Genomic DNA, 22695 nt, shown 5'->3' with positions numbered 1-22695 from the left:
TTTAATGTGGCCTGTCCTCTTGCGTGTGTACTTGTAACTTTTGCCCATAGCCACTTCTGCCATATCTGTTGGCATTGTCACTTAGAAATTAGGTTTTCTAGTGCTGCCATTATCTATAAGATACGAGGAAAGAGGCAGTGGTTACAGTGGTTACAGATAATTCAGTTTGTCTCGATGTTGGAGCCTGCAAGTGGTTTTGAAGGCAGAGATATAGGTTGGCAGACATTTATCTTGTAACATGGTGAAGAGGTGATAAGATTTCTTCTTTTTCTTGCCAGGGAGTGATTCACAGAGGAATGGACATGATGGAGAAAAGAACTTGCTGGTGGGTCCCAGTGGAGACCCCAAAATAGGCCCGAATGTGGTCTGCAGCACTTCTCCAGAAATAAAACCTCAAGCCAGCTATGAAGGCTTTTCTGTTGCATTCCAGGGGACTTATCCCAGTACCAGGAGACTAGTTAATAGAACCTTCATTAAAATGCTTTTGCTAGAAGATGTTTTTTTGCTTCAAAAATTACATAATATGGTGGCATCTGCTAGCACCACTGAATTTAAGGGCTTATTAGTGGTTCCAGTTTTCAGGGTTTAAAAATGTTGGTCATTAAAAATAATTTTGGGTGGAATTTGGCTTAGAGAGTCTTAACCCCTTAGGCAAGTTCTGTTACATTTTCGAGAGAAAAGAAACAGAAAGTAGTTCCCCAAACAAAAAGCCCCTCACAAACCCTATACTTGTTTTTAAGTTAAAGAAACCAAAACCTAAAACTAACAGGAAATTTATGCCTTAAGATGATTTTTTAACAAAAAGTCATCTGATTTTAGAAGTGTTCATTCCACTGATTTTGAGTGAAAGGAGTATATTTTCCATTTAATTAATATTATGAAGTATGGCTGTGGAGTATTTTTTCTTCTTTTGTAACTGGGAAGCAAGTTGAAACAACTGAGCTGTTTTATTTAGGAAACACGTAGCTGTAGTGTCTTCACCTTTTTCCTTTCAATTGGAATAGCCAGACTTCATTATTTTAAGTGTTCTTTTCCAACGTAGCTGATTCTATGGTTCTGTTCCATGGCTTGGAGGGCTTGTGTGTGATTCTGGTGGGCAGCATGGTGCTGGTACCCCTCAGGATTCCTGCATGCCGGGGGTGCTGCCGCACAGGGGGGCTGAGCTTTCTGCTGGAGGAACCTAGGAAGCTGTTTGTGCTGCCTTCTCACTCAGGCTCCCTCAAAGCAGTATTTTGAGCTCTGGGTTATCGTTGCTCTCAGTTTTGCTTGTTTAATTGGAGAGGTGGGAGTGCTTTATTCTCCTGTTTAATTGCTCTTGCCTCCTGGCTGCCCCGTGCGTGGCTGTCCCTGGGCTAACAGGGTGGCACAAAGCCCCAGTGGGGCTGCTCCTGTTCCCACTCAGTGAACTCAACAGGTGTGACAGATTCAAACTTAGGGCTGAGTCAGTGCAGCTGGTTTAGCAAAGGGGATTTGTTACCAGAAACAGCTGATTCTCTTTGACTAAGAAAAGGTCTCATCTCCTGCGAGCAGCACTTCTGTCCCAGACATACTACAAGAGAGGCTGTGCCAGAGGTAAACCCTTGGTGTTTTTCTATTTCTCATTTCTTGTTTGTCACAGAATGTGCTCTAAATGTGGCTTTTATTTTTTACCATTTTTTAAGAAATTCAAGCATTATCGAATCAAGTTAAGAGTTCCATAGTATGTTTCTGTGGTGGGAAAGTGGCATGAAATATTTTGTGTTAAATAAATAACAGTAAGGCTGTTATTTCAGCTAGGAGAAGGATTCTTTGGGTAGTTAAGCTGTCAGAAGCAGAGGACATCTGCAGAGACGGTAGTGACTTATTTATAATACTTCCTGAGATCTGGGATAGCTGCGATGGCTGGGAGACTGAAGCCACAGAAAGGACTGGAAGCTGAAGAAAGATGTAAATAATACCTTGTGGTTTGCATTTGCCATTGGCTAAAATATAAAATGTAGAAATGCATTTCCTGCCTACAGATTTATTGAATATGTAAAGCCAGAAAAAATAGCCGAGGAGGAGTAGAAAGATATTGTCCTTAGTTTTACTTCCTCTGGCCCTCCTAAGAAGAAAAATTCTACAATATAATGTTATTTAACATAATTTTGTTCCTTTGGCAAACACTGTATTAAAATCAGCTGTGGACTGAGCTCTTCTTTACTAAATTGCATCCTGGAACAAATTATTTGCAGCGGGCTTATAAAGCCATGAAGAGTAGGAGTTTAACAGCATCACATTACTGCTTATATGCAAAATCAGATATCTTGCATTTTGTCTAGAACACACTGGAGTGCAGAGGATTAGCAGAAAGTAGGGTACTTGGTTTTAAACAAAACCTTTTGCTGTAATGAGGTGCGTGATGCTGCGCAGGATTGTACAGTTGCAGAGGTCTGGGTACAGTCTCCTGTATTTGACACAGCGATTTCCCGCTGGCCGCCTGTCAGTGCGTGCACACAGCTTTCTGCACGTGGTTCCGAGTGGTTAGTGACAAACAACTGCAGAGTCATTCCTTCAGTCCCTATTAAAAAAGATTTACAGTGGAAGAATTCTCAGCTTCATAATGACTGTTGTAAGCTGGTGTTTGATAAGTAAAAGGCTGAAACACAGTCCATTTACCCAAACCAAGCATTTATTGTAAATAAGTTAAGTGCCAACAACTTATATTCTGTCTGATTTAATTGTATTCATAATTTATGGTGTAACTTGAAAGTGAGCCTTAATGGACATGCCTAAAGCTTGCTGAAATGAGGGAGCTCTGTCTCTTCCACCTTACCACAGATTTGCACTGCCATAGGCTGAACCTGGGATCTGCTTCAAGCCAGATCCTTCTTGAGCATGAACAGTTGTGTATGTGTGGGCCTGTGGAAACGACGTGATTGTGTTTGTTTAGCCTGTCCTTGTATCTCCTGCATCTGCAGCCCTCAGCTGGACTCTGCAGGATTTTCTGGAGAAGGTCTCACATCACCATCAGCTGCAGATCTATGCTGTGATCTAAACAGAAGTGGTGTTGAGATAAAAAAAAACACCTTTTTTTTCCCAAATACTATTTGGCATCTTTCCTCTTGAAAAAGCCCCAGCCAACTGGACAAAGTACCCCACATTTTGGCGTGCAGTTAATTTTCCTAATTATGAATTTATCTTTTGTTGTTACATGTGATCTTAAAGGTCTTTTCCAACCAAAATGATTCTTTGATTTTACGTTTGTTCAACTAATAAAGTCTTTAGTAGAAACCTCCTGATTTTTAACATATTAACTAGTTTTTAATTTCTGATCACTTTAGGATTTGCAGTTTACACCTTTTTGAAGAAGTGGCACACTGAGGCTTTAGAGCTTCCCTTTTTCTATTTTTTTTTTAATGAAATTAGTAGTGGGTTTAAGTTTTTGAAAAAGGAAATTACGGATTTGTGTTACACTTCAGGATGCAGGATGGCATCTTTGCTGCAGAAATTCAGGTATTTCTGCATAATGAAAATGGTCAAACTGAATTGGCCTCTGCCCTTGCAATTAGAGCTGCAGGATGTGAAAAGGAGAACTGGCAAACCTCTCCTATGCCCACTTCTGCCTTTTAAAGCATTTTTCTCAGTTTAGCTTCTTTTTCAAATTTGTTTAGAAGAAAGGGAAAGACAGTTAAAATACCAAATCTGTATATGTAAGGTCAGCTCTACTGCAGTGCAGAGAGAAATAAATAAATGGACTGCTTTCCCCATGACTGCCTTTGCTGGATAGAGGTCTCTCTCTAAAGAAAAAACAGAAGCAGATTAGGTTTAGGAAATGTTTGTAGTTTGATTGCTTCCTGTGGTTACTGCCAGTTATGGAAGCATGTTTTATTGTTAACTGTACAGAATCTCCATCTAGATAATTTTCTTAAGGCAATCCATGCTTTGCTAATTGGGCTTCTTAATTTCTCTTGTAGAGTAAGGGTCTCATCTTAGAAGTCCAACCAAAGTTACTTGTACTTCAGTGTTTTTTAGTTGTGTTTGGAAATCAGCATTTGTGGATTCTGCTCTTGCTATTACCTGGCTTTTTTTTTTTTTTCTCTGATGGAAAGGCCAGCTTAGAGAATGGCCCATGTTGCAGTCTCTGCTAGGCAAAATGTTTTCTACATAAAGTAATGAAGAATTTTCAGTAGTTTATGAATTTTCAAGTAGATGTCCTGGTTTCTGAACTCCAAACCATAGAAATTTGCTTTGTCTTTGAGGAAGATTACTCTGCATGTGTGTCTGTTCTGTTTAAAACAAAACAAAAAAATAGCCAACAAACAAAGCCTAAAAACCCAAAGCATAACAGCAACAACAAAAACTTTATTTTCCACTTTCTTCACTTGATAAAAATCTCTCCACTGTAGAATGATTTCCTTTGGGTTTGACACCACCATTTGATCTCCGTTTTTAATAATTTTGGTGGGTTTTACTCCCAGAAGAAAACATGCTTGTGCTGTGAAGTATTCCCACTAGAAATCTGGGAAGTCTTAAAACCTCATGTTACTCAGGGCAAATAACTGGCTTTTTTATTAATTCCCTGCTAGACAACCCCTGTACAGTAAATCTTTCCATAACACCATGCTGTTGAAATTAATCAACTTGATGTTTGGAAATTGTTCAAATTAGATAAAATTAAATAACACCTAGATGGGACTCAAAACTTGTCCTGATGGAAGGAGATTTTAATCTAAAAAGACATGAATTTTATTGGTGCTTTTTCTTTCTAGTTGATCTTCATTTTATACTTATTAGGATGCACAAGCCCTGCTCCCTATTTAATGGCTGGAGAGGTGGGTGGCTGTAAGAGCTCTCAGCTTTCTGCTCTGCCTGTGATGCTGCTGTGCAAGCAGACCATGCATAGAAATTAAGTGCCACTAGTATCATATCTATTACTTAAAAAAGCGTGTGCTGGACCAAGTATTATTTGTAAATAAACAAAAGAAACAGTGCAGTAGCTTTTAATACTTGCTTTCTTCTCTTCCTTCTAGTTTGTCATTAGAAATCTGCAGCATTTACTTGGAAGTCTTAGAGCTGAAAATGTTTTCCAGGAAGCTATATGATTGCAGGTTGATAATACTTTTAACTGGCTCTAAGTCCGTTCTTGTAAAAATGAATACTATATGCAGCAGACTGTCTTGGATTTTCACTTCTTTAATGAAATATCAATTTCTCTTTCCTTAATTTTTAAAGATTTTATTACTCTCCAGTGAAACAAAACTATAGATTAAAATGGGCAAGGAGGAAAAATGTGCATTTGGTCTCTTTGATACATATTTATTTTCTTCTTAATTTCTCTGGTCTTTAGAAGAATCTTGGGGAAAAGTGCAAGTGTGTGTACAGATCCTCTGTACATTGCAACTTTTCCGTGAAAGCAATAGCAGAGCTTAAATCTCATCTCTGATGTGCTTTAAATATGTATGTTATACAGAGGTACTGGTTGCTGCTAACCATTCTCTTCTTCTGGGTAATGTTGGGAAGTTTTTCACTGCTCTCTTTCGTTGGTTAGATGGAATTCTTGCTGTGTATGGATGTCCTTATAAAAGCTTTTCTGTAGATCTTGGTTTATGCTCCCCTGACATTTTAAGCTGATGCCATCTCTGTGGCGTCATAGCTCTGTGGGAAGCACGAAAGAGCTGTTCATGATTCAGTTACGTTAATCAAAATCCAGGAGTAAAAGCCTGTAGTGCGATTTGCTATTGCTGGTGATGTTTTGTGTGCATACTAGCTTTGTGTTTGTCCTTGAAGGAAACAAACTCTTTCCTTTTTAGCCCTCGGAAAACTGCTGGCTTTCTCCCTGTGTGAGAAGCAGTGCGGTGTGTCGTGCAGCATCGCTGCCTGCAGCCTGTCTGGAGCTGGGGGAGCGGCTGTGCCGCTCCAGTGCCGGGCCCAGCCTGCTCGCTGTGTGTGTGTGTGCACGGGCGAGGGAGGGTGACAGCGGTTCTGGCGGATCCCTCCTCAGGGAAAGAGCTCAGGAGCTCCAGCATTTATGAGTAAGGCTGGCTTGCACTGCAGTAGCGCTGCATTTGAGACTGTTATGGATGCTTGGTCTCCAGCTCTCTGAGTACTGCTCCAAGTTCTTCAGGTGGAATGACAGTGAGTAGTGACTAACTTGTATTGCTCTCTAAGGGCCCTGTAGAGAGCTGGAGGTGTAATATATGCCTGTAGGAGCAAGCCATGATGTATATCTGCATGTAAAGAGCATGTTGGCATCTTCAGAAGTTTTTCCTTTTGATCCCAAAGTACTGAAATATATTCATTTTCAGATAACATTAAGAAACAGAGAAGTTTGAGGTAGTGAGTTCGTTGGAGATACAACAGTTTAACTCTCTCATGCGAAATAGAGAGCAAAGCAGTTGAAACTTCCTTGGAGTGAGATTGACTTGGAAATAAGTTTGATTACTGTTGCTTTTTATTTTATTTTTTAAATCAGTATTAAGATTCCAGGTGCTATAGTGAGAGGCATGAGAATAGGTCAGTATCAGATCACATCAGACAGATGTGGTAAGCTGCCCTTTGCTCTCTGTTTTTAAGGTACTAATAGTACTTTATCATCAGTTACTCTGGGTCACTGAGTTCAGAGATGTTTTTCCAAAAGCTGTTTCTTTAGCAGGGTTCCTGCAAGCATGGGCAGCAGGAAGGGGCAGGAAAGTCATCATGGGCAGGAGTTGTGTGGGGTCCTTAGTGCTGTCCATAAAGTGATATAATGTATGGCATCCATTCTGGCCTTTGAGATCCTGTTTGTACTCAGACAGTAAGGAATGAGTGCAGAGAATAGGTGCTACTCCTGTGCTGAAGAGGAGAGACTGTTGTATGACAAGGAAAGCTTCCAGCAGGAGCATAAAAGACAGTGTGACATTCCTCTCATCAGTTTGCTTCACCACCTTTTCTGTCTTGCCAAAATGTAATTTACACAACTGATATTACACAGCCTCAGCATTTGGCCAATTATCTTAATCTTTTGCTAAGACATTAATAGCCCCATCAAAAGTGCTGTGACAGCCTGTATGTTCGACAGGACTGGAAGTTTGTCACTTAAAGAGACTTATTTTTATTTTAACTAGTTAAATGGTGTATGGACAAATAGAATTCAAATTTTAACCTTTGATAGGAAAAGAAATTTTGTCACTTATTTCATAGGAACGTGATCACCCATGTGCTGTCTCTTCAGGAAAGCACCTAGAGGGTTTTTTTTCACTGAGATTTTTTTTTTTTAGCACTATGTGTTAGAATTTGGCTGCTTGAACTTGCAAAATGCATCAATTTAACCCAGAATCAAGTAGTGAAGAGGGAGCGGTATCAATGTGATGCTGTAACCTTCTTTCATGTTACTTTGAGATTTGTTTTAAAACAAAGAGCTGAAACACGTCAAGTGGATATTGTAGTGTGTAGCTTCTGCAGTTAGGATGTCAAATTGAGAGCCACTCTGTGCTAGATAAGTCACTAACTGAGAATTGTGTATCTAAAATATATTTTAAAGTAGATCTACTTTCTCAAAATTCAAGACAAGGAGTATTTAAGTTCCTTAGCAGATACTAATATGATGTATTTATTCCAGGGCAGAGTGACTCCTCTGAAGGGATACATAGCTATTGGTTTGTAGGTATTAGGTTTTGAAGCTGGTGACCGTAGCTCAAAAATATTTAATAGACTTTGTGAAGGAAAACTGAAATGTGGCTTTTTCTTCTTTTTCCCTTAAAGAAGTGTCTGGTCCAGGAATACAGTGATTTGTGTCCAAAATTCACAAATACACTCAGATTTTTTTGTAATTGTTGTCTACTGGAAATGATTATATTTCATTCTGAAGAACAGGATTTAGAGGTGAACTTGCTGGTGACAACGAGCCTTAAATGGCACATTTGGAAAACTGCTTCAGGCTGAGATTTTTCTCTGCACCAATATTTTCTAGCTTATCTAGGGACTAACAAGTTATGTGTAACCGGTTAAAAAAATGTCTGTGACTGGAGGTAGACTGGCCTGTAGCAGGTGGTGGAAATGGCTGTGCAGTGCTGAAGGTTTTCAGTCTGTTCCCTCTTCCTTCTGGGAATGCACTGTGGGGCTGTTTCCTGCAAATTGGCACGCTTCTATACTGCCTGCAGTGTTGAATCCCTTCAAGTTCATGCCTCACAATTTATCTAATGCCATAGATAACTTGATCCTGTAACCACAAAAGTAGATTTGCAATAAAACACAACAAAATTGAATCCAGACCACCCCCTGAGTTTTTCACTTCTGTGGTTCCTCCTCATCCTTGATTCTTTTTCCAAAAGAGGTGTTCTCACACTCCTCATGGATGCATTGGAAAGGCAGCTGTGGGTCTCTCTGGGTCTGAGTGACCATCAGCTGCCAACACAAGATTATAATTTTCAACAAAATCAATTCAAAAGTATTTTCCTTGTACAGTGAGAATGTACCATGGTCTTAAAATGCTCAGCTATCCCAGGGTCCCTCAAGGGGACCACCCTCTGCTGATTTCTCCATACATTCACTGTGTAGAGAGAAGCAGAAATGGCATTTGTGGGTCAGGCTTTCATATGGTTGAATATGGAGAAATGACTTGAAAGAAATAGGTACATTCATGGAACTGTAGCAGACTTCTGCAATGTTGAAAAAGTGTTACTAGGAAGTCTTGTTCATCTTTGTGCTGGCTATGATTCTGTTCCTGAACTGTATTCTCTAGAGCTTTTAGTGTGGTTTTTAAATGAGTCGAGTGATGAGACTTTAGTATTTTCCTTGGAAAGCAAACAAAACTTATCCCACAAGGAAGAAAGGCAGATTTCCATTTACGATGAGTCTTCTAGGAGGTGTGTTAATTTACGACTTTAATTAGACATGTATGACACAGTTCATGTTCCTCTTATTGATGCTTTGTTGGTTTTTTTTTTTTGGTGTTTTTTTCCATGTAGGTTTGATGATTCCAGTCTTTTGTGTGGTGGAGCAGTCAGACGCCTCTCTTGAATACGATAATCGAGAAGAGCATGCTGAGTTCGTTCTGGTTCGCAAAGATGTGCTCTTTAGCCAGCTGGTGGAGACAGCGCTCCTGGCTCTGGGGTATTCCCACAGTTCTGCAGCTCAGGCACAAGGTATTCAATAGTTTTTTCCCACTTCTCTGCACTGCAGAAGACAGCACCTGGGGTTGTTTGATGTAAGGAAAAAGTAAGAAAATTGGTAGCAAAACTTGGAAGTGTTTATTTCAGTTGTGTTAATTGCTTAATCCTAAACTAGGTGTATAACAAGCCCTACGTTTTTAGCCTGTCTAGAAAGCATTAGCTAGATCTTGCTGAAGTGTGAAATCTGTTGATAATGATCAGTCAGGATATTCATGACACACTTGTTCTGCACCAGGAGGCAGGTTGCTGCTTCGAGGAAGTCAGCACAGAAGATACAACCTTTAGCTGTACAGCCAGATGGTATGTAGTATTCCTCTTTGTATCAGGGCAGTTTTGAACAGCTCATTGTAGTCTTTAATTTTTTAAATTATGCATTTTAGCTAATGGTTTCATATATATGCATGCTGTCTTTATGGCAAATAGTTGTAGGACTAAGTGTGCAGGCTGATTTTTGTTTTCACTTACCTACTTTATTGCTGTAAAACCCTTTGTAAAGCACTATAGTCCCTTCCACTCAGATTATTCTCTGTTAGCAGCAAAATCTTAAAATAAAGCTTCTCTCTCTCTGCCCAAAATATAAGCCTAAAAAACCCAAACCTAAAATCATAATGTTGAGAGAGATGGGCAGGAGGTGGTAGGTTGTGAAAAATCTTTTCAGAATGAACTTCAAATTTGAAGAGGGTTTTTAATACTAAAACAAGTGATTTCAGTGCTTATTCTTTTGGATGAGAAGCCTGTAAGTTTCTCTCCATATCACCAATAAAACCTGTGCACATTTAGAGTAGTTTAAAAGCAATTTGCCTGAGGATTTGAATTTTGTCTGTTGATTTTAGTTGCTTTGTATAGCTAGGCATTTGAATGTGGGAACAGGAGGAGCAGTGGTGGTGTTGAATCCAGGAGTTCCAGGCAGTGGTTAATCGCATGGGCTCCTTGTGCAAACTTCTGTCCAAGCAGGGCGATAATGATTCATTTCCTCTGTCAGACTCTGCTCTGTGAGAGAGGCTCAGATTCTTCATATAGGCAGAGTTTATGTACATGTGTTTATTTACACAATATGGTAGTAAAAGCCCTGCAAGAAGGCAGTTGTTTTGGTTTTCAATACAAAATGCTTTGTGTCATCTTAGGGACTCTTTTTTTCCTGAATGTAGAAGGTCAGCATATCCCACTGTTTCCATCCTGGTGAGCCAGCTTTCTGTTTGACAGCACTATCCATCTCAGTTAACACAGTTGCTCATCGTGTTGCGAGCTAACATGTGGAACATGCTGCATTAGGTGGCCAAGATTTGATTCTTGGCACTCGCAAAGGGGAATGGGCTTTGCAGAAAACCTGCTCCAAGGGGGCATGTCATCCAGTGCAGTGACCCACGCAGGCTGAGCATCTCACTTGGGGGAACCTTGCTTTTGTGGCACTGCTCTGTTGTGGGAATAGAGGGAAGGAGACAGATTGACTCATGAAGGAAATTAGTCACTGTGCAGGGAGGAAATGGCCACTGCGTTTTTGAGCTTTAACAGTGAGCAGGTTCAGATACTGATCTGTCACTTGATGTGCTGCTCCAGTAACTCCACTAGAAAATAGAAGTTGAATCTCTAATTTTTGCAATTAGTCTAAAAGAAAAGACTAAGGTATTTTCGTCTTTAAGGCAGCTATTACATTCCTCTAACATCTCATGGTGTAATATTGAGAATAATAGAAAATACCTTAAACATCCATCAGCTAACAAATCTCTTGGTCAGGTTATTTACCTTCACACTGAAGGGCCAGTCCATCAATATCTTTTAGACATCTTCGACAAATACTGCAGGCCATGCTGATCTTAAGGTATGAAGCTGAAGTATGCAGCATGTCCTGCAGTATCTTGGCTCTGTGATAGCTGTCTATAAGCTGAGGGGTGAGGTACAGGTGGGGACAGCCAATAGATTTGTGAGATTGTTTTGTTTAATGTGAAAATTTATAGAATGTAGGGCCCTAATTCATTACCTAGAGTTGACAGAACCATGCTAGTAAATTGCTGTTATAACAATCTGTTTGGGAACACAACTCTCTGATATTAAAAAGGTGGGAAAAATAAAGCTATTTACTTTATTCATTATAGTTGTAGGACAAGTCTGCTTCTGTTCTAGTGCTTGGAATTGATTTCCATTAGCAAAACATTCATAAACGGTCACTTAGTTCTTTTTTATGATCAACTGAATTACAGGATCTGCATGAGAGGTTGAAGGTCCTCAGGTAGGTGCATTTTTCAAAATGCTCTGAGCATCATGCTCTGCAAAACAGTGACATGAGTAGGTGTCCCTATGTCCTCCAGGGACAAAGTAAACGAGTTTGTCCAAGCTTTGGTATTGTGAAAGCTGTCTAAGCTGTAACTTGGCATGTAACAATTGTCACCTTTTGAGTTGGGAAAGCGCTTTATTTCGGTCCCATGACACTGAGGGGAATAGCAATTTCACTTCATCCTGCAAGAAGCCTTTGCCTGTTCTTTTAGAACAGGGTCTTCTGTGGCAGATTGAAGAACTGGTTGGAGGGGAAAGTAAAGCTGTGGCAGAGGAGAGAATTGCTGTAGGATTTCACTCTGCCTTTTCTGCAGTTCCCCATGGCAGCCCTGCAGAGCTGCCGAGGCTGGAGTTGGTGTGTGCCTCGTGTGCAGGGCCCTGCCTCGCCCTTCCCAGCTGTACAGCAGCACAGCAGAGCCTGGCTGGCAGAAGGGAAACATGGCACAGAGTGGTAGGTGGTATGTGCCTCCCTGAGGGGCCCTGCTGTTGGGCTGCAGCCTGGAGCTGCAGAGCTCCCCCAAGAGTGATGCTGTGTCCGAACATTTGAGCTGTAACATGCACACAGTGGTCGCCTGGCCTGAGCCTCTTGTACTGGCTTGTGGTCACTTGGCTTATTATGGATCAGTTTTATTCCTGGCTGCTCAGTAAATTGGTAAGTCTTAGCACAAACAGTGTTGGGACAAAAATAGATCAGGAGGTATACATGAAGGTGGTCCCATGCCTCCCTGGAAGAAGCTCTTTATCCCCACACAGTTTGGGCAGAACACATTTATTCCACAAACAGCTGGTTGTGATTTTTTGTTGATGGTGGTGGGAGCAGAGACTTTTCCAGCGAGTGCTGCCCTTGTGAAACTTCCCTTTTCTGACAGGAGCTGTGAAATGTCTTCTGGAACAGCATGGGAATTCGTTAACAGCTTGGCGCTGGGGTGTGAAAGTTGGTGGTGTAAATGGCAACAAAGGTTTAATAAACATTTATGTATTTTTCTTTCATCACTTGAGTCTACACCTGACAGTAGGGAACCTGCTACATGTGCCTTTTAGAGAGGAAAAGAGTCATGCTTTAAAGGGACTCCTGTTCTCTGTGTAGTTTAATAAAGTTTACGTGCCCTGATGAATTTTTTTCTTGTGGGTGAGGTATTCTAATGGGGCCATGCAAGAGAAGGGAGCTGGTAGGGGGTACATGGAATATACAGCGCTGAGTGCTGAGGCCAAAGTATGAAAGTAGCTGCAATCTGGTGTACCCTGCCTGCATGCTCTCCTGTGGCTTTGGGACCTGCTGTGAAAGCTGATTCCCTCCTCTGTGGGGTGGAAGAAGAACAGTGTTAGTTTGATGCTTTTAGTATTTACCTTCTTAGAATCCGTGTGAAAAAGAAAATAGTGTGATTTCCTGTGGATGCACATTTTTTTCTTTTGACCAGTTCCTTGTTAGCTGATGTGAGTGCGTACAGGGAACTGATGTGCATTGTTGGCAGAAGTTAGCAGAGCTGAATGGGCCATTGAAATGGAGTTTGCCTTCTCAGGTACTGGAGCTGGGTGTGTTGGCAGCGCAGTGTGGAGTGCCTGCCCTGGCTGCTCTCTGGGGGTGGCTTTAGCCAGGCACTGGCGGGATGGTTGACTGGGTTACCTGCTGTGTGTGGCCATGGCAAGGAAAGGGGTGAAGAAGAGTGAAATCATGCTCAGATGTCAAGTTGAAGAGGAAGAGGAGTGAGAAAACAGCGGAGGGAAGTTATCACAAGGCAAGAGATCCTTCCCATCCCTGTCACTATAGAGATTGTCAAGCTCTGGTTCTTAAGCAGTGCATTACCTTGAGCAGGGCCGTTGCTAGAGGCAGTGCCTTGCATTTATGCCTCAGAGACCTCTCTTGTGCCCAGTTTCTTCTAGTGCTGTCTATAGGCTGGAGAGGGAGGAAGATTTGTGCTTGCATAGAGCTGTGTGTGGGTGGTTGGAGTGAAAGGCTGGAAGGAGAGGCTAGCAGTGGTTGGTGGGGAAGGTGTAGCACAAGAATAAGGCAGGAAGAAGGTTTTAAGTATCTTGTTGTGCCATGTGGAATTGCAATAGCTGGACTCAGAGGTGAGTGATGCTCTCTGGGGGTTGTGGCTTAGTGAGCAGAGATCAGACACTTCAGCCCTGTCAGCCTTGCATCACTGGAGTGCAAAGGAGGAGAATTCTTTGGGGCCAATCAGTGCCTGGCCAGAGTAGCTGACATCCAGAGGTACCTGAGGACCTACTCCAGCTGCCTGACTGTGAAGCTCTGATATTGCTTGCAGCCACAAGGTCAGCTTGGCTTTGGTGCTTCTACAGAGAGCTGTGTTGTGGAGCACTGGGGGAGCTGTCTTTACAGTCAGCTGCAGTAGGAGAGAAAGGTGGCTCTCCTGACTGTGTAGGAAGGAAACCAAGGCACAGACACATTGAGAACTCTCCTCTGGATTGTTAGTGCACATAGCTGGGGCAGGAAATAACCCAGGCTGCAAGTGTGTTCATTTCCTTCAAGGGTTTAAATGTGTGTGCTCGGCCCTGCTCGCTGCTGTTAATTGGAAGCCCCTTGCACTTGTGGCCTGCTTTTCAGTATTACTTCAAAGCACAGACCAGATCTGTGTGACACGGTGTTGTTCAGCCAATCATTCCAAGCCCCAGGCTGCTGTGTGTAAGAATGTGGCAGCCAGAGTGCTGTGCTCCTTCTCTCAGATTAGCCTTTGTGTGAGCAGCATGACCATCTTGCCCCTTATGGGATTATAACCATGTGTACAAATATTTGAAGGGTGTAAATACCGATGAGAGAATGGATTTGCCTAAGCTGGTACAAGAGGGTAGGGCTCTGAGGCAATTGGAAGGACCTGAGCAGATGATTAGTAGGGAAAGATCCTGTGAAATATTCCCATCTGTGCTGTCTCCAGAACCACAATAGCTTCCAACTGAATGTCAGGTAAAGGGAGAACATGCCAGCTGGGTACTGTATTGAACACACACGCACAAGCTGGTTTTATATTTCTGTATCAAGAAAGGTATGGTAAAAGTGTGGTGAAACCCTGCTGAACTGTGCTTGATGAATACAGCCAAGTTTGCTGTAGCTGGGAAGACCAGATAAGCTATATTCTACTCAAGTGCAAGGTAGCAGTACAGGAAAAAATGAGAGGAAACCTGAGTTCAGGTTTCTTATGTGAGTAATGTGCAATGAATTACAAGACTGCTGTAATCTGGGATCTTCTGACCCCTCAGCCCACTGTCACTCATGTCTGAGTCATGGTTCCCTATTCATGTGATCAAAGATTTTCTAATGAGAAGAGTTTAATAAATTGGAGTGACATTGGTGATATAATACCTTAAATAACAAGATGATACAGTGATCAGTCAGATAACATTGGGTCACTTCCTGACTGTCACTCCTTACTGCCACTTTTTACTTTTTCATTTTAATAGAGACAGCATGTTGGTCTGAGTAACTGAGTTGTCAGTCTGTCGAAAGCTGCTGTACTTCTCTAAGCTCAAACTCTTTTGGCACGGACTATTCTCACCCTGCTAAATCAAGATTTAAAACAAACCACCCCAAAAGAAATGAAAGAAACCCACCCGACCCTCTTCACACCTCTTTTAATCAGTTCCATTTTACACCATCTCTAATTAACAGCTCCTTACCTTTAGTAATCCCCTTTGTCCCCCTCGCCTCTACTGCAGATATTTATAATGGGTAAACTCTTCTTTCTTCTCTCCAGTTTTGCAGTGGCTTTATAAAAGGCCCAAATCAAATAATTTAGCAGTAGTATGTGTGAGGGGTGCAGCTCGTACTGACATCTTGCAGTAAACTGCTGTGCAATTCCATGACAACTTGTCTGAGATTGCTAAGCAGACTGGATTTCTTGCAATGTTACTCAGCCATCCAGATCAAAGTTTTCTTTGTAAAAGCTGCTCCTTCTTGAACTGTTCATTGCTTGAGTTGTATTCTTTGTCTTTCTCCCTGATGTCTGAAAAAAGAGGGCTAAGAACTTCTCAAATATTTATTTCTCTCCCTATATACATCATTTACCAGCAAATCACTGTTTTGTCTACCCTACAAAACTTCATGACAACTGTAAGTGAAATTCAGTTAGCTGGAACTGTGAGACAAAGTCACATTTTAATGAGAATATTGAAAATGTCTTCGTTCTTTGTGGGTTTTGATAGGCATTTCTGTGCATAATGGACACAGGGGTTGAAAGACACTGTTGTTAACGATTCAGCATCTCATGCCATTTCAATTAAAGCCCTAGAATTCTCTTTGAGAGTTCTTCAGAACTCTTAAGAAATCTTATGTAAAAACTAAAAGAAGCAACAAAGATTGAGCCTCCTTGTATTTGTAGGCTTTGCTAAAATTAGTGTTGCATTTTTTATGGAAAATGTGACATATAAAGAAATGTTAGAATGTCATATTTATAGATACATAAATGGAATATATTTTAAGTTTTACTTTGGTTTATATATAAAAACACTTATATGGTATATTTATAATTTAGTACACACACATTTTATACATATACGTGCATTCAAATATATATTTATATAAAAGTGTAATATATATGTGGAAGCAAAAGCTCAGAATTAAATTAATGAATTAATATCAGATTACTTGTCATCCTTATTCTCCATTTCATTATACCAGCAGCATGATCTCCAGTGAATATTTTAGTTTTTGATAAGCTCTGTGTGAAAGTTCTTAACTTCTGACTAGTGGTCGGGAAGTGTCTGTCTTTCCTTTTCTTCCTGCCACCCCTCCCCAAACTGGCATACAGAAGTTAGCATGTAGATCAGGCGTTCTGATCCCAATATATTATTTACAGGATTCTTGTATTGGAACAAAACCTTCTACAAATAATAATCTATTTTTCTAGATGGCAAACATCTGGGTAGTATAAGTAAATGGGTAATTTATTAGTGTTTGAACAGCTTAAAGGAGGGTAAGTAAAGGTAGCCCTGAACAGCTTAGCACTTGTGACGCTGCTTTCCGTCTCATTTGCGGTCTGTGACTGAGCACAGCAGGCTCGTAAGCAGGAGAGGGGGCAGGGGGGAAAGGAGGGAGCAGAGGGGACACAATGGGCTTTGGTTGTTCCAGTGAGACTCTTTCATCCCTCTCTCTGTGAGATCCCACATACCTGCAAAGGGACTTCAGCGTTGAGTGCTTTGGAGCACATCACGTTTTGGTGGCAGCTCTGCCGGTTCCAGTGAACCTGTTGCGGTGGTGTGTGTGTCATTTGTTTGTTCCATGGTGACAATGGATCAAACTCGGGCTATGCTCTGGGAAGAAATCATTAAACCTTTTGTTCTTGTCTCCTTTGTTTCTGAGCCATATTGCTCGGGCTGAACAGTGCATCAGTGCTTTAGTTCGGTGAGGGCCACGTTCTTTAATGCTTTCCATTCACTTTATGTTGCAGGCTGCGTGCAAAAAGGTAACACTGCAGGACAGAGGCTTATTGAAGCTTTGTACTCTTCAGGAAAAGATTTGGCTGTACTCTGTCAGTTTTATAAACCAGTGAAGAAATGCTGGGGAAGTGGAGCCACAGGCTTTTTTGTGTAACAGCAACCATTACAGTAGTTTGAGGTGAAAAGAAAATCAAGTTCACTCTGAAAGGTCTGTGTGTACTTGATTTAAAACTTAGACCAGTATATAATAAATTTAGATTTGTCCTGTTTCCCTTCCCAGCCTCTCAGCTGAACCTATCCTCTTCTAGTCTGAGAAACACTACTGGCTTTGACTAAAACTGAGAAATGGTCTTGATTAGTTTTAATTAAAATTTTGTTGTCTCATTTTTTTTTCTTCTTCATGAATCTGATAATGAAGCAGTGCTCTATTTAAAAGTGGGAATAAATTAGGTTAGGCTAGGTCTTCCCCTGTCCCGAAGAGGAAAATGAGGTGCAGTTAACAGTCTGCTAGCTAACAAGCTAAATATTTAAACATTCAGTAGGATGAGCAAAGCTTGGTGCTGGTTAACATGTTAGAGTAGCTCTTTTTTTTTTCCTTCCTTCCTTGTTTTTTCTCTTTTCTTTTTTAGATTTTTAAGAATATTCTTATCTGCTGAATTTTTTTTCCATTCCCTCCTCTAGATAAGGAAAGCAGCCGTTTAACCCAGTGGCATGAAGAGCTTGTTTTTTTTGTTCCAGCTGCAGACTGCCCTGCCCCGTCTGCCTTCCCCACAGGCACACAAAACCGAGCCCACCCTCAGCTGCTTCTTCTTTCTTTAACCTAACAGAGGTAGGGCACGTGCCCCAAATCAGCTTCTGCTTATTTAGAAGTAAATCCCACCTTTCAGAGTTCCTGGTTTGCCTTGGGTGCAGGTTCCCTGTGCAGCATTTGTGATGGCTGTACTGCTGGAGAGAAAGCAGAGCTCTTTCTGCTGGCTGGTGTCTGGTCTGACACATTTATCATCAGTGCCCCATTCTGAATCTTGCTGCTCGTGTTTGGGGCAATTGGTTTGGACATGTGGAGAACAAAGCTGCTTGGCTCCACGGAAGCTTGTGGTGTAAAGCAATACTTCTCAGTCCCCTTTAAACATGTAGGCAAACTAAGTGTGAAAACCATTTTGGTTTTAAACTGAAAAACCTAACAAAGTAGGTGTAGAAAATCTGAGGAGGCTAAACAGATGGTTTAAAATGGCAAAAGAGAGGCCAGCACACTGACCCCCCTGCTCAGTGTCTTCTGTCTCTTCAGGAGAGATCCTCCTGGCAGTGACAGCAAAGGGTCAGTTCAGACAATTTCTCACTGCTGTACATGAGCATTGTGGAGAGGACCTGGCTTTAATCCTCCTGGTCCTTGCTGGAATATAAATGAAGCTGTCAATCAGCTGCTGTGTTTGACATTTGGGTCCTTTCATACCGGTTGAATTTTACAAGGGCAATCTGCCCTCCTGCATTGTTTGTCATCAGGGGTCTGCAGCAGATTAAATGGCTGCATTTAATGGAATGGAATGGGAAAGGATGAGCAGAAGACAATGCTATTAGTGACCTCCTTTTACCTACTATCCTGCTCACTGGAAACCCACTCAGAGTACTGGTGAAGGTTCAAATTCAAGCTATGTCTGGGAGAAATGGGTGTGTGTACCCTCCTCATCCACTGAGCTACCTGATTGTTCAGGCTACGTGTCTCTTCCTTTACTGGTGGAGTGCTTATGGAGGATTGCTCATACTCTGTCTTTTGGCCAGTAAATACCTTTGATTTATCCAGACAATTTAAAATAATACATATTTATACAGGTGTGATTAAAAAAAAAGGCATTGCATGAGGTTGGATGAGATGAGGTTGGGGCATTTTTCACTGTGTATTTATGGGCAATTTTACTTTCGACCTTATTCCAAATGAAAAATAATTCTTCTAGAATGAAGTAACTGTCAATAAAGCTAGAATAGCCCTGGGATCTGGGGTCTGTATTTTATTCTGTTTTTACTTCCCATACTGTTTTGTATGCATAGCACCTTTGTCTTCACCTGGCTGTTTCCGAGTTACCAACAAAGAGTTAAATTCAAACAAGCTAGGAGGAGGATGCATGTGCCAGTCAGGATTCGCAGCTAAATTGCTTTCATACTTTGTTTTTATAATATATTTACTGCTTAGCCACATTTTGGCCTTTTTCCTTTTTCTAACAAAAATCATTATGTGGTGTAACTAGTAGATAATTCCTACTTTTACAGAGACAACACCATGCTAAAAATGTCCCTTGGCATAGGGATTGTTAACTGATGGCAGTTTGTCTGCCTTTCTGAGTATGTTTTTCTTCGGTACCAGCTATAGAATCTATGAAATAATCTGTGGGGGAAAAATGTGTTTATCTTGTGTTGAAACTGAGATGGACCAAATGCTTGAAGAAAAAATTCTATCAAATAATGAGCTATAGATAATACTGTATTTTTTCAAGATCGTGGAAGGAGATGCTTAGGCAGTGTTATGTGGCAGTCAGCATGAGAAAATTGGCATTTCGTGAAATGCTACCACAGAATGTGCTTCAAACATCACTATTTATGGATTATAGACATGAATTTATATATCCATGTATATAGATAAGATCAATTACATAGTTTTAAGCGCTGATGATGTGTCTAAAAGCTACATGCATTACAAACATAAAAGTTTCCTTTTCTGTGGCATAACTATGGAGAACGAGTCTTGCTTTTCTCAATGTGAAAGCTGTATTTGTTTGAATAATGAAATGAAGAGTAGTATTTTGTTTGTGATTATTAATAGAGTATTATTAATATTTTATTGTGATGCTTTCAAATAAAAGACTACACCTACTAGGGTTCTTTTAGGGGGTGAGGTTGGTTTTTTTTTTTTCTTGATATATCTATTAAAAGAGCAGAGCAACACCATATATTTGCATTTTCTGATCACTAAAAATCCTCCCTGCCATAAATGTGTATGTGAAATTGAGAACCTAATTAAAAGATTAACAGCATGTACAGTAATTTACCCAAAAGGCATGTGTTAATTTGTTAAAACACTAAAGATCTTTATGCTTTCTTTTTTGATGCTATCAAAATATTTTCCATGGAACTGGTTGAACCTGGTCTCTTCATTATAAATTCTTCTGCAGAGTAAGACAATTTCATATCTAATTGCATAAGGAATTATAAATTATCTTTTCTAAGAGACCTATGACACTAAAGCACAGAATGAACAAATAAAATGGGTTTGTTCTAGTACAAATGAAGATATATGGCAGTATTTTTATTACAGACAACATTTGTTTGGGCTGAGTGTATGAATATTTTACAATAAGATGCAAAGTGCTATTTGTCGAGCAGTCATTCTAGCAATGCATCTTATGGTGTTTTTCAAGTAATTGCCATGAAGAAACCCAAATCAACAATATCCAGGCCCACCCATAAAATAAAATCCTATGCAGAATGAGATAAATCTGTTCCAAGGGAAATACATTTTATGTGCATATATAAAAGTGGGATCTGCTTCTTGGATCAAACATATAACTTTTCTTTTGTTCCCAGAGGAAAGACCTGTTGATTCCAAAAGTGTGCTTTAGCTCAACAAAAAAGTGACTTGCTGCAAGTAAAATGATTTCCAGAGGTACTGCAGTGTAGACTGGAGCACACTGGTGAAGGATTTCGTGTCTGGTTTCTCTTGGGCATGATGTATAGAACAGTTTACTGGATGTGGGGCATTTTCCTGATGCAAAAGGAAATGTAGGTCCTGTCCTGGCTCCACTGGTGTCACACAACCCGAGGGGTTGCCATTCTGCTGCACAGTTAGGGTGTCCCTCCCTCCTGGGGGACTTGTGATGGAATCCTGAGCAACTCTGGCCTTGAAAACACAGGAGGTTGTCCTTTGGAAACAACAGGGTGTCAAACAGTACCAAGTGACATCGTAATCTGAGAACTAAATATTAACATTATGGCAGAATTCAGTAGAAACTGGTATTTATTAAAGATTTGTCTTTTGTAGCTTCTTATAGAATTGTGTTCTGGCATTGAAAGTTTAAAATATTTTATAGTACATTTACTATTTTGTACCGCCCTGTGTCAGTGTTGGTGCCAAGGCTGTTTGAATGTTACTGAACATCTGTTTAGCCAACTTAGATTAAACCGTAATAATTATTTAGTGCAAGGAACAAATTAATATTACACTGATCTTTGGAGGGTTGAATTATTAAATATATCACAAGGATTAGTTTGAAATTGCATAATAGAGATGTTTGTTTTATTTATTTATCCAGAAGTACTTTTGTTGTGAAGTTTACTAATACAGAGCTGCCTCTGTCAAGCTGTTATTCCTAGATACTAAAAGATCAATGCCAAGTTGTCTAAATCCCAATGTATTGATGGATTTGTGAGTTTTCTAGAAGGGGGACAAAAGAGTAGTATGTCACCTCATAAAGGTGAGTAGGAAAGAAATGTAATAAATTTAGCTAGAGAGCTTCTGTAGTCTCTTTTGAGTGGTATGAGACAAAAAATTCAGCATTTATGGTGAAATGTGGATTACCATTTAAAAAAAAATTACGCCTGATAATCCAAAGTGGTTTCAATAACAAGGTTAAGGAACACTTTTGTAATCATACAAACATGAGATTTTTTTTCCCCTTAGCTTTCTGTAGCTCTGTATTAAAACTTTATTTTGCAAGAACTTCTTATGCTACACAGTTTCGAGTGTGTATGGGTACAGGAAAGTAGGGAGAGAGAAAGCAAAAAGGAAGAGAGACAGAGAGGTTTTTCTACACTGTGTGTAATAGCAATATCATGACTTTGTGAGGGACAGCAGTGTGATTTTTGGTAGTGTAGTAAGCACCAGCACCAGGTCACTGAGGTCCAGCAAATCTCTGTGCCACTCTTCTCCTTGCTGTCCAAAGTTGGGGTGCAGTTGCAGGTACAGCTGTAGCACTGGCATGGCTCTGTGATGCCCCAGGGCACAATGTATTGTGCCGTTCCACAATACATTGTGGAAGGAGGGACTGCTACAGAACAAAATTGCCATCATGCATCTTCAGGGCTTCTCCTGAATCCTTATCTTTTTTTAACTGGGTCTCTTGTGCACAAACTCACATTTTGCATGTAAATGTGAAGGAGATGCAGAAATCTTAGCTGCAGATGGGGAAAAAAAAGCCTCCAGTGTCTTCATATTTTAAAAAAATCCAGAATTAGAAGGAGATAAATTTATGTAACCTTTGCACCATAATAATATGGCAAGACCTGACACAAAGCCATAAGGCTTTTTTCACAGATTCAGTTGTCTGGAAATTGTGCAATGCTGTTTAAATAGAATGTCTTTTAATAGCTCACAAGAAATTAAAAAAATACATTAAAAAAGTCATGTTTTCACCAAGGATTACATGATGGCAGTGTTAACTCCAGTGCAATTAATAGACAGCATGTACTTTGTTTTCCTTTGAGTACTTAGCATTTTCTCTAGATTTTATCTGGTCACGTATCCAGGAACTGGATAGGGATGCAAGCTGCTGTTAATTGAACTGTATTTAGGACTGTTAAAGCCCTTGTATGTGCAGTATGGCAGGATGTGTATCTCAATGTGCATTTGCAGCAATGTCACCGTGGCATGGTGTATCCTGTAGTAGATAGGCAGCCCCTTGTCCACATATTTTTAGATACAAAACCTAATTGGTTTATGACAAAGTAACTTCTTTTATTGGCAGAGCATTTATCTTTTACAAAACCTGCAGTTATTTTCTCAGAACAGTTGGGAGGTGCAGTTTGTCACTTAACAGGGAGAAAGATGGAATATGTTCTAATTTTGTCGTGGAGCATGGGCCCATTGAGTCAGGCCTTGTCGTAGAAATTTCTCTGTATAAATGGAGGCTGGTTTCCCTGGAGGTCCTGGTTCCCCCCA

At 40.5% G+C, this 22695-nt stretch overlaps 1 protein-coding gene across 2 annotated transcripts in view; it reads left to right on the top strand.

The window, feature by feature from the left end:
• The window catches only part of SATB2 (SATB homeobox 2), a 127683-nt gene that overhangs the window by 11308 nt on the left and 93680 nt on the right, over positions 1-22695 (top strand). Inside the window, exons 1-2 of one of the 2 annotated variants that reach the window (XM_064718734.1) lie at positions 1498-1572; positions 8907-9083. In XM_064718734.1, coding sequence (XP_064574804.1) covers positions 8912-9083 — 172 coding nt within the window. In that variant the 5' untranslated portion in view covers positions 1498-1572; positions 8907-8911. Of the gene's footprint in view, positions 1-1497; positions 1573-8906; positions 9084-22695 lie in introns of those variants that run through there. The other variant, XM_064718735.1, reaches the window with a different exon arrangement.

This window comes from Zonotrichia leucophrys, chromosome 7 (genome assembly GCF_028769735.1).
Source record: "Zonotrichia leucophrys gambelii isolate GWCS_2022_RI chromosome 7, RI_Zleu_2.0, whole genome shotgun sequence".
Classification (NCBI taxonomy): Eukaryota; Metazoa; Chordata; class Aves; order Passeriformes; family Passerellidae; genus Zonotrichia; species Zonotrichia leucophrys.
This window is presented reverse-complemented; position numbering and strand designations above follow the sequence as displayed.